The 17,973-nt window shown below is 43.4% G+C and overlaps 1 protein-coding gene across 5 annotated transcripts in view; it reads right to left on the bottom strand.

Annotated features, from left to right (window-relative positions):
- The window catches only part of ZNF521 (zinc finger protein 521), a 685,278-nt gene that overhangs the window by 312,398 nt on the left and 354,907 nt on the right, over positions 1-17,973 (bottom strand). For 3 of the 5 annotated variants that reach the window (XM_085605733.1, XM_085605738.1, XM_085605736.1), the window contains one exon: positions 8,949-9,033. In XM_085605733.1, the coding sequence (XP_085461859.1) occupies positions 8,949-9,033 (85 nt within the window). The remainder of the gene's footprint in view (positions 1-8,948; positions 9,034-17,973) is intronic. The other 2 variants (XM_085605734.1, XM_085605737.1) reach the window with 1 other exon arrangement.

The following is a 17,973-nucleotide window of genomic DNA, read 5'->3' as shown; positions in this document are numbered from 1 at the left end:
AAAAAGAGATTGCCCACCAGCATCTTTGATTGTTTTGTTTATTTATCTGGCTGCCTAAGCTTAACCTTTCAAGGGGCACATACATGATATTGTAATGCTATTAAAATGTCTTAGAAAATAAGATAATTTATATTGGTTTTCTCTGGAAGCACACAGATGGGAGTAAGGCTGTCATTAACCTACATGGATTTTAAGGTCTGGCCTGATGATGCAACTGTCACCTGACCTTTTTAACCTACCCCAATATTATTTTACAGTTCTTTGCTTCCACACACACACACACACACACATATCCATTCCCATGCTATTTACTTGTAATCTTTCACTTTACCATACATTTCTTAATAGTTAGGCCTATTTGCATTGCCAATGCTTGGTAGATGTGCTATTTGCCTGAATATATAGATGCAATAAAGGTATTTGAATTTTATAGAACCGAGGTCATAGCATCTAAAACTATGCCAATGGCAAGTAGGAAATATCTCTCTGAAAGTCTCAAAAATAAAATTCAATTGAAGAACCTTTATGGAAACAAATAAAAACATAGACACCACTCAGTTCTCATCAGTTAACATGCCCTTGCATACCCTACTTGTGGCTCACACATGGCATTACAAGTGGTACCTTGAAAAACACGTTAAGAGGTGAGATTCAAATTTTGGTTCTTGAACTGGTTTATAAATGTAACCACTAATATGGTCTTATGACATTAGTTTGGGAATATTCTTTTAAACATATTGACCAAATTATACCAAACTAAAATAGTATTTCAGTTGAACCAGTTACTAGCTTCATGCCAAGACTGCTGTAATCCTGCTCGATTTTTCTGCTGTCGAGTTGACCAAAAAGTCCTTTGACACCTTAAGTGGGGAGTTCACATTTGAAGTCACACGGTTTAGCACCCTTCTTGACCAGGCAAAAGCTATTAGCAACCCAAAAAGTTATTTTCCTATTGATGAGCGATCTCAACCACCACAACTAAAGAGTTGCCATCACCGGCTCTGAAATAACAATGAAGATACCTGGGCCGGGCCCTAAGGTGCATTTCATGCTTGTTACTTGTAACACTACACAGTACCTGTGCTTAATTTGTAAATAAAGTAAGTTCAAGTGACAAGGGCATTCCTCAGGACATCACTGTAGCTTGCACCATCTACTGCCCATGCCGGCACTGTAAATTGTCAGTAACAACACAACCACTAATCAACACTCGTACAAGTCTAAATATTTGGAGTATACCAAGTCATCCAAAGCTGTCAGAATGACCTAGACATGCTAGTATTATTATTTTATAGCATATATTTAATTTTCTAACACTCTGCTGATATGCTAATCTCAAATGTAGACAAACAGCACCACCATATGGTGGACTGTTACAAGTGCGGGTGTTGAGAATTAAGTGCTGAGCACCGGCATACACCAGCTCAAATTAAGCACTGCACAGTACCCTTTGGCATCTGCTGAACAAATTCACATTTGTTGTACCCAGCTGGCAGAATGTCTGCCCTCTCTATGCATTTCTTATTTAACAAACCGCTTCATATTGACACTTTTATTTCTTCTTTAAAAGCTATAAATGCTTCAAAATCTAGAGTAAGCCATGCATTTCACAAACATAAGGTAAATGACTGTCTACCATCAACAGGCTAAATTGTGCCTGAAAAGATCCACCCGCAGAACATCATCACACTGATTTGCAGCTGTGTCATGGAAACAAAACATCAGTGGTGTTCATGTTAAAAATGCTTAAGGCTACACCTTACTGACTCCACAACAGATTATATTTTCCATTTGGTGGCATAATCCGTCTTGTTAGGTTGATTGAAATGCATAATACAATCTGCAAAACACCATGTACCCGCTTAAGAGAGACGAGTAAGAGGCTTTTCACATAGCTTCTAATCCCGCTTCCCCTGCTAAATGTCTAGTTGAGATTATTTTTGATTAGACAAAAAGACACACAGATACATTCAAACTAAAAATACCTACCCTCGATGGGGATATTTTATCTAGCAAGGTAATACAGCTTGCATTATTTGTAAGAATAATGGCCATGCTGGGAATGTATATCTATGGCCCAGCGGCACCCTATACAATGTTATGTTCTACCTTGGACATAAAGAACATAAATTCAGGTTCCGAGCAGGGGATCGTGGTCAGTTGTTAGACCAAAGCGATTACTCTTCAGAGCAGTAAAAAGGCTACATGAAAAACCCAACCTTTAGTAAAAGCTGAAATGAAAAACACCGTGGCTACAGAACGAATAATAAATATAAGGGAAATATCGAAGGCTCAATAGATGTGACGTTGGACAACAGAGCGAAAAATAAAAAGTCTTTCTTCCTTTTGTTGAATGTCGATAGCGCATCGTTTGATTTTGGCTCTTCACGCGTGCTGCACTGAACCTGCCTTTGTTGCGTTTTATGCCTGGGGACTGTCATTGCACATCACTCCCTGGTCCCCGCCGCATTGCTGCACCTTGCTGCAAACGAGAACAATATTTCTGTGTTTACAGTAAAGCATTACCCAAATTACCAAAAGTATGAAAAAGTGATGCAAACAGTGTTCCAATATGAGTATTCACAGCCATGGTTCAACTTGCTGTGCCCCCCTACAGCTTCTTTTAAGTTCGTTCTGCCCACTGAGGTAGAAAGCAAGGTAGATATTTCATTGAAAAAGTAGAAGGTATGGTAGTGCACCATATACCCTACTTCATTCCTACTCACAACCAAGCTATTTCTGTCGTCATTTTAGACCACGTTGCTTCCTCAACTCTTACTGTGCCCTTTTCTCTTGAAATATCATGGTTTAGAGACATACATGAGTTTTCAGTAGATTCTACCATAGTTCTGAACTAAGGGTCTTTGCGATTTAATGTATTTATTACTGATCTGGAAATAATTTGGGCTTTCAGATGACATATGTTGAAGAAAACGCTAAATTGGTTAAGAGGGCTAGTATGCAGGCGGCATGGCTTGCTTTGCGGAATGACATGAACAGGATAATATAGGCGGCTGGACTGAACAGGGCCAAATTACATTTCACACAGATGAATGCAGAAGGCGGCAGAGACTTGTCTAGAATAAGAAAATTACTTAGAACATCTAGTGGAAGGAATTTGTTAACATGTCATTGGAAATGGAAGTTGTGTACAGCTATGATGAAGATATTCAATGCATTGTGCAGTTGCTGGCAATAGTAAAGCAAGTCTCTCAGTGATGGATAAAAAAAACTATTTAACATTAAAATGGTTCTAATTTCATCAATAACATACTTTTTAAAACAGTGAAAAACCCCAAGATTATCACACACTCATATTGAGAAAAGGGCTGTAAAACATTTGTGTGTATAATATGCATTCAAGGAATTGATTTACAAAGACTTACGACAAAGTCTTTACAGCTACAAAAGACGTGAGAAGAGAAGGTTGAATACGAGAACCTGTGCTTAATTTGAGCTGGTGTTTAGCGGTGTTTTGGCATCAGCACTTAATTCAATGCCGGCACTTACAATAGTCAACCACATTGTGATGATGTCTGTCTAATTGTGATGCGAGCACAACTACGAAATGTTTAATATGTAATATACTGTAAAAATGAATGATACCTGCCTCCCATACCATTTCTTTAGTTTTGTGGGGCCTGGAATAGTAAGTGTCAAACTTGTAGGAGTTTGATGGTTAGTAGTTGTGTTGGTACTGGCATTTGCAGAGTTATCAGGGGAACTCTCATGAGAAGGCCCCTGCTACTTTTAGCAAATTAGGCACGGACTGGAACTCCTATGCTTTGTAGCAGGTTTCTTACTACAAGACGCCATTAATTCAATGACATAAAAAGCAATTATCGCAGTCTTATTATTCACTTCTTGAAACATTCAACAACTGTAGCCTAGACCAACTTGTTGAACATATGCCTGGTACTTTATGAATGATAAACGATCATGTAATTAGTTATAAAGATAGAAGGGAATGGAAACATATAGGAAATATCAATAGCCAATTGTGGCGGAATAAGTTTCGTGCCTATTATTAGTCTAAAGGACACACGCACGTTGTATCGAAAGTATTCAATGCCTCTACCGTTGGGCATGCAATAAATGGATTACAAAACTTTATTGGGATTAATGTTTATCATTCTTGCAATTAAAAAATAAACTTCTGTGAATCAGGTATAGGATACAGTTCTGTTACAAAGTTAGCAAGGAGGTCGTCTGAGAGTCTTGACAAATACTGGGTCATGTTACATGATCTGAATAAGCTTACGAGGGAGAGAGAGAAACACCAGGACCCATATTACAAATAGGGTGCATTTTCCCTGTTTGCACCACGGCACACCTTTAAACAGGTACTCTGGGCACAAACATGGAAAGTGTGCCCTATTACTATGTTTGAACGCATTGCCTTTAGGACATCTGCAGACTCACACTGCTCCTAGGGCAGCGCATTCAAGTGAAATAAGGAGCGACTGCTTCAAAGACACTTTGTGTTTCTCAGTGCTGGCAACAACCTGCCTGCACTTTGAAGGGGGATTAGAGATCCCCTTACAGGTGGGTGCAGTGGGTGACTGCACCAACCTGCAGGGGGGGTGTCTGGGGGTCTAAGGCATTCCCTTTTAACCCTCGAGAAAGCTGCCCTCAAGTGCCATTTTTTTGTGGTGCTATTTTAGTGTGCCACCCAAAGGCATATTTTTCCCAGCTTCCTCAAATGTAAAATGGCACAAACAAAGAGGCAAACTGATTCCCTTATTTGTATAGGCCCATTCTCCATGCAATTGAAGGAATGCTGTCTGAGGATAGTGCTGGCACTACATGTGCACCAGCACTATAAGTATTACAGAAAGGGCCGCCAAAACTCCTGCAACCCGTTGTGTAACACTGAAGTGCCCCGGGGGTGCACAAAGCAGGCACACATGCCCTGTACACTCCGGGGCACTTTCTATAATATGGCCCATGGTATAAAAGTCAGGGACATCTTAAGGATTTTGGGAACCCATATGCTTGGGGGCTCCTCTTCAGGACAGATTTGAATTTGCGATCCTATTTCAGCTCTTTCATGCCCAGTTGGCCAGGTCATTGACAGTGCACAGGTAAACTCATCCAAATTCAAAATGTGTTTACATCTAATAGTCAGGGGTAGTGACATGTGTTTTCAATACTGTAAAATAACAGCAACTCACTAATATTAATGCAAATAATCTCTATGACCCCCCCCCCCCCACCCCCATTTCTCATTTGTGAGGACCTGTTTTGATCTAAAAGAAACTTTTTTTAAGGATGTTGCATGAAACACAAACACAACATTTCTCTGCAAAATGTCTGTAATAAACTCCAAATCCACATTAAAAATAAAGGAAAACAGCATTTAAAACTGTCAATTTAAGAATTATTTACGGTAATCAGGGCAAGCCTCTGCAGAATAGAGCTGGCTCTATCAGGGGTTGCCCTGAAAGGTTGGGGCCCTGGGCCAGAGCCCACTTTGCCCATGCCTTAAAACGCCTGTGATAAAAGTTACATCAGTTAACCATATCAACGGTGTGCATTACTATTGTGCAGAAAACAGCCCAATAGGGAGACTGGCAATAGGTAATGATTTATTTTTTATTAAACCTTTACTATACACAGTGAGTGGGCTCACATATCAAAAACAAAATCTATAGTTGACGCAGTCAACACAGTGACAATTTGTGAAACAGTGAAGGGATGTACCATCTTAAAACAGGTAACATAAGGGACTAAGTTAAAGAATTTCACCTTAGAGAACAGTCTTGAACACAGTACATTAACAGTACCCCAATCCTACTTTGTAAAAATCATCAACATATATTTATCCCCGGGGGACAGGATCTACGAGACATGTTAAAAAAAGCTATGTAGAGTTAATTCAGTAATACTAGGATAAGCCAGTCATTTAAATGGTGAATTTTGTCCCACCTTTCTTTCATGTGACTTATTCTAGTCTGAATGGTACACTGAGTTTGAAAGGTATTCACTTAAAAAGCTTAATTATGTGCATGAAAGGCAGCATAGTATTGCTTCTATGGGCCTCCTAACGTGCTCTCCTTGTTCATGACTCGGCAAGGCACACCCTTTGAACTTTCTTCTGATAAAGGTCCCAACTCAGTGGGAACCATAATTGCCTCATATTACATACATGTCATATTATGGATAGTTTGTACAGCAGATAATCAAAGCAAATGGGGAGTTCTTCGGGTCCTTCCTGAGTAACCTTGCATACGAAGGGATAGGAACTACTACAGTGCAATTTGCAGAGGTCTGCTGTAGACTTACAATTGTTCACTTTTGCAAATACAGAATCCCAAGCTTGGTCAAAATGGTCCTGGCATAGGTCTAGATAGAGTGCAACTCCTGATAACATGCACCAGCACCAGACAGCTCAAAACAATGACAGTGCCTTTAGGCAGCAGCACATGGGAAATTGCTAAACCCCTTTATTTATCATTTTAAAGTGCATGGCGGTGTTTAAGGTGCCACAGACGTCAGTATAGAGTGAAACGGAGTGCACATGACCTGGTCCCAAACGTTGAAAAATTAATACAATATACATCTAGAAATTTAACTTACATTCACACCTGTGGTGTGAGCATTTGGATTTGCTTTCCTCTGAGAATGCAGCATTTGCATGCGCACAACAGTTTAATCACAGATCACTGTGCATAGGCAAACAATGCTTAGTGTGCAGGAGATGCATATTAACTCATGTGACAGGTATCACTGGTTTTACATTCGTGTAGTTTATACTTTAGTCAGGAGCCTACTTTGTATAATTTGAAGGATAAACAATGACCAGAAAATAACGTAAAAAATGCACATGCGACTTTTTCCCTCATGGAACATGACCTCTATACTCAAAGATACTCAAAGAAAGCATTAGGTAAATGTATTTGGAAAACACTCACTGCCCGGTGCTCCACTTGCTAGAGAGATAGCTCTAAAGGCAGCGAGTACTTTGGGTTGCACGAGTACGCAATTAACCAGCGAAAAGACAGAATTGGTTCACATGTTTAGCTGAGTTTGTCAAAATATTAAGAATTAAGCTATTGAAGTGCACCAACACGGTATGGGAGCAGATAGGAATATTTTGATTTTAAGTCATTTGTTCCAGTGAAAGAGCTGCTTCCGCTCCCACTCACACGATTTCAGTGCCATCTGAAACTGAACTACGAAAGTATTCCAAAACAGGAATCTCCCTGAAGATGCGATATTGCAAATACCACAAAACACAGAGTGGAGGTGACTTTCTCTAGTGTCTAGGTTGGATTTGTAAAATTGTGCTGACAACAAAAACTAGTACTATGTGGTGGTCCCACTGTGTCCTTGAGCAGCAGGGACTCATACGCATGGATGTTCATTCAACAAACTCTAATGGTGCGCAGATCAAGATACTGGTCCTGAGTATGGCACAGGGGATAACATGAAACCCAAATCTTAAGTAGGAAACCATCTTATGTTTAAAAGATGTGTGCAGCAAACGGTTGGAGTGTCGAGAAACCTACAAAACTTGATGAGAGGTAGGCAGGGCCAGACTGGAACCCAAAAGCAGCCCTGGCAATTTTGTCCGACCAGCCCCATAGGTGGCGGGGGCGTGCAAGTGTGAAGCACTGCTGCTTTTGTTACTGGGGGCTGAAATTGCAGCAACGCTGCAAAACCAGTCTCCAGTAACAAAACCGTCCCCCACTGCTACAATACTGGCCCCCACCATTCCAGCCTCCCGGGGAAACGACGGATGTCCACTACGACCAGTCCAGCTCTGGAGGTAGGAGTGCAGGGAGACTGAACGTAAAGCCAAAGACGACATAAGGTCACTCGCTAAGGATGCCCACTGTACAACTACACGAGCTGGATCAAGTCCAGCATTTAAAGATTCACACATAAAAAAAGTGTACATACAGTGAATTTAAATGGAAAACACCTACATAGGGGTTGGCCAAAAATACGGCATGGATCTTCCCCTCCTGGATCTATACTGGACACCCCTGGTGCAGGTGATGCCATAGGCAGGGAAGCAGGCCATCTTGATGTGCCCACTGCCTGTTTCCGACTCAAAACATAATAATGCAAAAGGGAAATGCGTTAGAGTCCTCAGGTACTGAATTTTAGCATCCAAATACGGCACTCCTGACACAAAGTTGTTCACAAATAGGGTTTCCTCAACTTGTAACAAAATGTTTCATTGGCTGCCGGGCAGAAGTGTGAAAGTTGCTAAACACAGATTAAGATAAAAAAACATAGCAGAAAGCCAAAGGAAAACACCGGTCACGCTAAAAAACTGCGGCGTTGCTTCCTTACTACAACAACGAAGCAAACTCTACGCAAAAGGCTGCTGGTCGGTGACAATGTCCCTTGCTGTCACAATCATAGTATTTCTGAACTGAGCGATTTCAAGAACCACTCAAAGAAAACAGGAACGAGCCTCTGATCTGAGATTCTTCAAGAAACACAAATGCAGGGAGCTCCTTTAATAGCTTCTGCTTGCATTATTTATAGGCTGCTAATGACAAGCCCTTGCCAGCTTTGATTCGGGTATCAATGTGCTGGAGCAGCACACAGCAGTGTCATTACCATAACTCCTCAAATTAAAGGCTGTCTACAACTCTACTTAAAAAGCTAGCATCCAGGCCATTAGCTATTCCTGCTAGTTTGCTTTCAATAATGCAAAAATGATTGGACGTTTAATTTGTTAATTGCCTCTGTTTCAATTGGCAATGGGCTTAATTCTCTGCAGAAGTTTAAACTTGCCCTTGCAGAGGATAAAACATGCACATGTTTAATCAGATCTAATAAGACATAGGAGAACTCAATCGTGCTTGGAAAAATACAGACAGGTAAAAATAACATATACAAGTGAAAGCTGACCTGCTAGGATATGTGACATGCTGGAGCGGTAATACTGCATTTATAAAATATAAAAATAAAAGCAAAGCTGCACTTACCAATCATGTGGTTTGCAACATGCACCTGAATGTCCCACTCACTGTAGAAAACCATCTGGCACTTGATGCACTGGTATGTCTTCTTCTAAATGCAAGATGAGAGACAGGGTTATAATTCAGCAAACAGTGCAATGCTCTTAAAATTCATGCTTCATATGTAACCCTTGCAGCAAAGTAGCATATAGAAGGGGAAGTGACCTTTGAACTGCCCCACAGGTCCTAAGCAAGCTATTGTATTTTTCCACGATAAGATCACCCATGCACCCGCAACATATTAGGGTATAAAATGCATATATATTTTGAATTTGGAGGCGTCCATTACAGCAGGTATGTTTTGAATTATAGGGCTTGGGGTCAAACAGAACACATGTTTTGAAAATGGGGACACTTGAAATGGGTAGAAAATAGGGGAAAAGGAAAATACATCATAGTCTTCCCTTCAGTTGTTGTGAAAGTGCTACAAACGTTCTGTAATCAGAGGAGCATTTATTTGTGTGGTTAACACCAATGCTTAGTTTGTAAAAGAATAAATGCCAAGGACCAACATTTTTCCTGAAGACCACTGCCAGTGCTGCACAATGTTGGGGCTACCAAATATCAAAGCTGGCTAGTCATGATTCCACCTTACCTCTAGTCTCTTTCATCCCACCTTCATATGCTACTTGCTCGTATACCCACTCTGCAGGTTCTTTTTTTTATCCCTGCTTTCAGCTGTTGTCACTGCTTTTGTGTCTTTCTCCTTTTCTGCCTCCTTCTCACTCTTGTTCTGTGGTAACGTAGGCAGGGCCGGAACTGGTCGTAGTGAGCACCGGGCATTTCCCTGGTGGGCTGCCAGGGTGGGGACCGGTTTTGGGCCCCTGGGGGGGCGTTTTTGTTACTGGACCGCTTTTGCAACATAGCTGCAATATCGGCATCTGTAACAAAATTGTCAGAAACCGGCCCTGGCAGATAGCTCAGCCGCACCCCCCCCCCCTACTCCCCAAGGGGCCGGCCGAGCACTTTGCCAGGGCTGGTTTTGGTTCCCAGTCCGGCCCTGACCGTATGTTGTTGAAAAATCAGTACGAGTCCTCACAAATGAGGGTCTTTTGGTACCACCTCCAACCACTGGCCCGAATTAAACAGCGGTTAATACACATTCTGAGTAATACAATAATACCACATTTATTGAAAGACTAGATAATACAGCATCACGTTGCCAAACATGTGTGATGTTACCATGTGCAAATGGCTTATATTATCATAATGTTGGGAAAATGTGGTAACATTTATAATTTACCTGGGTGGAAATTGGGTTGATTAGCACAAGAGCCCATAGTATTTTATGTAAAGCCAAATCTATTAACATAGCCTGATGGTGTTTGCATCAAAATATAACATCAACTTTCAGTAGACTTCATTAATTCCATACACTGCATGAGTGGTGCACTATACAGCAAACATTGAATGCGTGGAACGTTTCAGAATTTGTCGGGTCATAGGATTTTGCATCAGAAGGGTAAGCTCACAGTACAATTCCTATGCTATACAGCAGTAACACAACTCTGCATCATGGTGCAAAAGTTGTATGTGATGCTGGGTAACCTGCTCGTGGACCAGCAGAGGTGATGAGAGCAGCAGTTGGTCATTTTTCTAATAAATCTGGCTATGTGCTGCTTTCTCCCTGTCGCGCAACGCAGCACAGCGTAGCACTGCAGCTTTGGTTGTCACTCTGCGTTGTGCTAAAAAAAAAAAATGTAGCCCAAGATATGTTTTTAATTACCCTGTTGTTGAAAGAAGAATTAGAGAGCCAAGTAGAATTGATAGTACTGGCTAAGAGCCGTTTTGAACTGTAGAGAAGAAGATTCCATGTATAGGGAATAGCACACAATGGGGCACATGCATCAAGGTAGGATTTTGCGAGTCCTTAATTGCGATTATTAAGGAATCGCAATTAAGGACTTGCAAAAGCCTATGCATGCAGGAATCGCTATAAAAATAGTGGTTCCTAAACAATCCTTAATTGCGACTTACAATTTGCGAGTCGCAATTAAGGAATGGCTCTCTATTCATTCCTATGGGCCTTCAGACCCATAGGAATGAATGGGAAATTGCACGCACAATTTCCGAGTACCAAAAGGTACTCACAAAGTGCGCATGCAATTTCAAGGGTGCAAGGGTGTCAAAAGGACACACTGTTGCACCCCTGAAATCGTGATGTGCACCCATGTTGCGCTCACACATGCCCTAAGGGCATGTGTATGCGTAACATGAAACTTTGAAAACTGCAGTTTAGTGCATTTTTCAAAGTTTTTGCAAATTACCGACCAGTTTAATTGCTCGGTAATTTGCGGCCCCAAATAGCGAAATCGCTTTTTAAAAGTGGTTCTTGCATTGCTTTTAAGGAATCACAAATTGTGATTCCTTAAATGCAAATCGCAATATAGAAAATCGCAATAAATTGTGATTTCCTAAATTGCGAGTGCCTTACACCTTGATGCATCGCAAAAGCCCTTTTTGCGGGCGCAAACGGGCAATTTTTGAGAATCGCACCGTTTGCGCTCGCAAAAAAGGTTGATGTATGTGCCTGAATATGTACACAAACTGAAGGAGGTAACAGGGCAACAGAATAATGTGTATTGTGGCCCGTGCAAGTAACGCTGTATCATAATGAATCTTGATCCTGCTACCAAGTATTATATCAAAAATAGAGAACCCAGTAGATATATACTTGATAACTGTCCTGTGTCAGAAAAAATATTTTTCTTGTAAAACACTCACCCACAAGGGTTACCCCTTGGTGGCATGCTTCATCATTGGGTCCATTCCGATCGGCTGCAGATCGGGGGTGTGCTGAGACCTATGATCTACATGGGAGCACTTGTTGGTCTTTATATGATGATAAAGAAGATGTTTATATGAAAGGGAGAGGGAGTAGAGGAAAGTGTCGCATTACGGTATAAATTAAAAAATACCTGGCTAGTAGGTATATCTATTTTATTCCTGCCTCTAGTCGGTATGATAAAAAATTAAATGGTAGTTAGGAAGGCGAGGTTGGTAATGTGCCTGCGATCCTATAGGTCAACATGTTTCGAGACATGCCTCAATGGCTCTTCTTCAGGACCATGGGAACCTGGTTACTTGGTACCACTCCTGTATGTTTAATCACACAAAAGACACAACGTGCATGCCATGCTATGTTTTGAAAAATACATACTTATACCACCTAATTGGTGTTCTTTATTTTTTATATGATGCCTTAATAGTGCATCATGGTTCATCTGGGGAGAGGGTGGTCTGTTGCCACACTCGCATCAAGGCAAACCCTTGCTGTGTTGTGGACTTAGCCCCGAAGATGCTCAGGAAACACATATCATGCATGTGCTCCTTGTTGTACAGCCATGAATAATCATCACCCTTGCTGCCCCTCACCCAGCCCTTCAGTACCTTGCTGGCATAATCTAAGATATCCGTCCATGTTTGTGATAAGGCTGCCCCTGAATCTGAACCTGTACCTCTCAGGGGTCAGTCCAAACTTACTGACTAGTGTGACATGCCTGGTCCTTTACCTCTAGTGTAAGGAGTGTGCCCCTCACCACAGTGGGCACATACATCGATAAACTACCAAACCAGAACTCCTCTGGGACCCTGTGCATTCTCAGAGCCACCATATAGGCTGCAAATTATCTATTCTATGCCACTGCTCACCATATAACTAGGCACCAAATCCTTGAGTGTCCTGGACTCGCCAGTTGTCACTGCAGGTATGCTTTCACCATTGCTGTTGCTGGACCCCACTTGTAGGGCTCTTATGTCCAGCTCCCTGAAACTGAACTCATGGGGCATCATCCTCTCCATCAAGGTCTCATCTCCTCTAAAGCCTCCTTTTTCTCAGCCAAAGGAAGTTTATGTGCCTGCTCCAGCTTGGCAAGCTCCAATTTTAGTTTTCTTTCCTCCCTCCTGTCTGCCAGCTCCTCTGGGGACATGCTACTGGAAGAGACACTGCTCCTTTGTCTGGGAACCACAACTACTCCTGGGAAGTTGTTGGCCCCTTCTACAGATCCACTTTGGAATCCAGATCAGGTCATCCTCCTCCTCAGGAACTTTCAGCTCCTCCCCTGCTGGATGGTTGTTCCCTGCTTCCTGGGTCTCCACCAAGCTCACAAAGCCTTCTGTAGATCCATCTTCCAGGTGAAACCCCTTGTAGATAGTTGAAAGTCCATACAGAAATTCTTCAGCTGTAGCACAGTGTAAGATTCTAACCTGGCCAGCTCAAAATCAATTACTGTGGGCGCTGCTTCTCCAGAGTGAGACATGGTTTTAGCAGAAAAATCAAAAAGTCAATTAGGGAGACTTGAAAAAGGTTCAAATTGGTCTTAGTATAAAGTTGTAGTCAACAATGAGATACTATATTTTATTGCACAAACACAAATCCTACTCTCACTGCTGATCACCGATGTTAGAAACTGGCTAGTTGGCAGAGGTATGCAGCCTGTCCGAGTAAGGACCGCAAACCTAGTCAGGGTAAACTAGAGAAACACTAAAAATTAAGCTGTGCTCATCCTATGGTAGCTTGTCACAGAGCAGTTAGGCTTATCTAAAGTGGTAATGTGTAAAGTATATGTGATACACACACACACACACACACACACACACACACACACACACACACACAGAAACCCAAGGAAAACACCACAAATATACTCCACACAGGGTTAGAAAAATAGAATATGGCCCTGATTACAATGTAGGGCGGACGTGTCGTTGTGGATTTGGAACCGACCGACCTCAGGTCTGTGGTTCAGACCGCAGTATTTGGATGCAAACTCACACAGTGTGGTCAGAAACATCCATTTTTCTATGGGATCTTATGTGGCGGGCAGAAAACGCCTGCAGCATAAGCTCCAATAGAAAAATGGATGTTTCCAAACCTTGCACTATGTGGCAGGCACCTTAAGGTGCCTGCCACACAGTAAAGGAATGTTTGGGGGGCACCATAAGTGCCCTCCAGGGCCAAATACAGAGGCCACGGAGGGACAGGGGCCCTGCTAGTGGCCCCCAATGTCACTTTCTGACAGCCTTTTCATGTCGGAAAGGCCAACATGGAATGGCTGTCAGAAATGACATTATAATCTCGACGGTGGAAACATCGTCCTTAAGGGATTATGGTGAGTTTCCAACCGACAGACGGGCTCCTTGAGCCCGTTGGAAAGCGTTGGTCGGTCCCTCCGACTGCTGCCTCCGACCACACGCATCGTAATGCCTCGGTTGAACCACAGCAGGAGGTGGCAGTCAGACTACTATCGTAATTAAGTCCTAGATTTCTATGAATAAAACAAGACCAAATTGACAAATATCCAGTAAGTAGAACAGGAGTTAAGAATTTTCAAAGAATTAATCAAAAAGTAGTGCTTAGAAGTCAATAGCATTAAGGGGTTACTTGAGGTCGCATTGGACCTAGGCAAATCCAAAGTTCCGGCCGACCGTGATAGACGATAGGCCGGTTGCAGGACTCACACAGGTCCTGCTGAGAAAGTACCTTGGATGGAGCAAAGCATTGACGTCGACGTTTCGATGAGTTGGTGATGATCAATGCAGGTGAGTAAGAATCCCTTTATGATGCAGGCACTGTGTCGTCGTCAAGCCACGCAGTCCCTCGAGGTGATATAACAGATGAGCTTCAGCGTCGCCATCAAAGGACAATGCGTCGGTTCTGATCGGTGCAAAGTCGTCACTGCATCGATTTTGATGGTTCTGGACAGCAAAAATCACATTTTAAGGTCCCAGGACTGGATTGGCACCATTTACAAGGGCCTGGGCACCATTTGGCAAGGCAGGACCTACAGGTGGCAGAGTCCAGGTGATGTTGCAGAGTTGCAGGAATTCTTTGATGGCCCTGAGACTTCAGAAAGAGGGGGTAAGCAAGCAAGTCCTTGCAGTCACTCTGGGTTCAATTGAGATTGTTCCAGTCCTTATCCTGAGTAGGACAGAAGTCAAAAGGTAGCAGGGCAGCTCAGCAAAGCAGAAAGCTGCTTTTATCAGAGCAGAAGTCAGGAAAAGTGGCAATCCTTTTGAGAGTTTTTCACAGGTCTAGTGGCGTGCTGTCTTGGTATGGTCAGAGCCCCAGTACTCATACCCAAATGTGGCTTTGAAGTGGGGGTGACTTCAATGCAGACCCTTGAAGTGCACAGGTCCCCTTCCTCCCAGCCCTGTCTGCCAGGCTACCTATTGGAAGTAATCAGCCCTTTGTGTGGGACAAAGGACACTGCCTATTCAGAGTTAGTATAAGAGTTAGCTTCCCCTCCCTCTTCCTGCCTAGGAAGAACTATCAGAATGCAGATAAATGCAGAGGAGTTCTTTGTCACACCCACCCTTTCTGTGTTTGTGGCTGCCTAGAGGGAATGAACAAAGCATATACTATTTAGTGCGGTATCATACACAATCTAGGAATACCTTTAGTTAATAAGGGGACAAATGCTGCCTCAACATATAACATTTAGGGCTATTGTTAGGGCTAAGTGGGGACGTGAATGAAAACTACGAGCGAGAGGGAACTAAAAAGTAATCCGTCTAGTGGCTAGTGTAAAGGACGCTTGCGATATGATGACTCCTTGTGAGTCTTCCATAGGTTCAGATTATTGAGGACCTTCATGTTTATTATTGTCGTAAAGAGTGAGGCCTAACCTCATCATATCCAAGATGGCATTAACATTAGTAATTACCATGGCCCCTTGAGTTATGTGGCGCAGCTAGACCTTTGGCCACTGTGGCGGTCCCTGCGTTTGCCGCGCCACGATGGTCGCAGTCAAGAGCAAGGGGGCTGCTGGCAATCCCGCCTCATGGTGGCTGCAGGTAAGAGCGGGGGTGCTGGTAATCCCTGCATTTGCTACCCCAAGAAAGCCGCAGGTAAGTGCAGGGGGAGGCTGCCCCCCCAAAACTCAGCTACCTCCCCTGGACCCCCTTTGCTACGCCACTGATTCATCCAGTTAACATTTATTCAGTTTCCTGGTCATTTATTTAGCTTTGCTGCTGCCAGAAATAGGTGATTAACATATCCAAACCCTCACTCCCAAATCAATAAAATGATTGGAAATTGAAAGGAACAACTGATTGGTAATCAAATATGGGTGAATTTTCTTTTACTTTATCATCCATATATTGAGGACTATGTCAAACATATTTCAGAAACATGATGACAGTCTTAGTTCTGGATTCTATCAAAGCTGGAGGTTCGTATTAATTTATCTTGTACACCATTACCCGAATTAAAAAGCCAGCAGGGTGTGCACATTTTTTGCTCAAAAATACACCAGCCCCTTTGTTGGAGATATATATTAAAACAATAGTGCAACAAGAGTATTAACAGCAAATGTCTTCCTAACAAACAGGTTATATCTCCATTCCTCTATTTCAGAAAATTCACTGCAAATGTCCAATGAGATATTAATGTACACCTTTAACTTTAATAATTTCTCAGGAAGAGTGGCTTTGCTGAGCTGCAAGATGGCCGCTCTTTAGAGGGACCTGTTGGCTGAACTCACAATCCATCTAATACCCAGCATGTAAAGGGCTGCCGTGCACCTGCTTTCACTGGCACAGAGTCTCTTTCTACCAAGGACCCTGCCAGCTCCATCTGTACCCCTCGATTTGCCCCTGGTAGAGAGCCAGTGAGTCGGATCTCCGCCATAGTGTTGCTTTACACTCCCCCAGAACTTGTGAGGCCTGCCGGTGCCCGTGCCTGTTCCCCCACCGACTGTTGCTTGGGCGTGGCTGGACCCTGTCTCTGAGGCTCTTTAGCACCACAGGGGGGTTGTGTCTGCTTTCATGGGCAGCGGTCTGTGGCAGCCTTTCTGCTGCAGGTCAGCTGCCTTATGTGCAGCCTACCATCGTGTGCTGGTCCCGCCGCAGGGCCTGCTGGCCGCGGGCACTGTTGCATATTACTCTGTGCCCTCCATCCAGCATGCTCCCAGTTGGGGCTGCTGGGTTGGCCTGGTCATCCCACGCTTCTTATAAGATTGCCCCCCCCGGAATCAACCCCGCACAGAGCACTACCATGGCAATTCTCAATCTGGGTCACAGCCTCTGTTTTGAAACTCTGCAGCCATATGAGGCAGGGGGCCCCCTGGATCTCTGCATTTGGGAACCTTGGCCAGCAAGGGATCTAACTTCACACACTCCACACCATGGCCACCAAGGAGGCTGGACTCCTGCCCCTAGGGCTAAGCCTTCTAGTCCCCCCTAGTGTACGTACCTCCCCAGGGTGTGGTGGGGCTAACGACCCTCTGTAATGGATCTCACCATACATTCCCAGACGCCTATAATTTGGAGCCACAGGCTGTTCACGTCATTCGCCCTTTCCAGCAACTTTGAGCACAATGTATCCCATTCACAGATAGGACCCTGCTCACTTGTTGCTTGCACTGGCTGTACCTGAGGCCCTCGTCATGGGGAAACATGAGGACAAGCAATCAAAACTCTCCTTTGAGAGTAGACGCCTTACTCACCAGGCGGAGCAGAGCCAGAGCTCGCAGCTATTGTTGATCACCCAGGGGATGATGGCCTCAGAGAGCTACTTATGGATGTAAAGACAAGTCTAAAAGCTATAGACCTCAAACTGGATCTAGTCACCAGTCATTTGACAAACATGAAACCAGACTTGTCCAACTGGAAAGCTGTTTCTCCAATGCGGACAACCTTCAGGCAGATTCCAGGAAACACCTTCTACGTATGGACAAGGTTCTTGACCTCATCAAACCAAAAATGAAGATTTGGAGGCAAGAGCAAGACACAACAACCTGCGAGTCACCGGGATTCCAGAATCCACCACGATCTCCAAGATGGAAGACCTTATCAAGACCTTGTAGCGTGACCTCTTCGGTGAGGGTTTGTCTGTGGTATTCATTGTGGAGCACCCTCATTGCTCGCATGGCCCTTAACCACCCCTAGGCACACCCGCTCGTTCCATAGTTGCCCACCTATTGAACCACCAGGATCGTGATGCTGTCCTGTGGCTGGTGCGGGAATGTGGTTCGATCCAATACCAAGGTAA

The sequence above is a fragment of the Triturus cristatus genome, chromosome 5_1, assembly GCF_964204655.1.
Source record: "Triturus cristatus chromosome 5_1, aTriCri1.1, whole genome shotgun sequence".
Classification (NCBI taxonomy): domain Eukaryota; kingdom Metazoa; phylum Chordata; class Amphibia; order Caudata; family Salamandridae; genus Triturus; species Triturus cristatus.
This window is presented reverse-complemented; position numbering and strand designations above follow the sequence as displayed.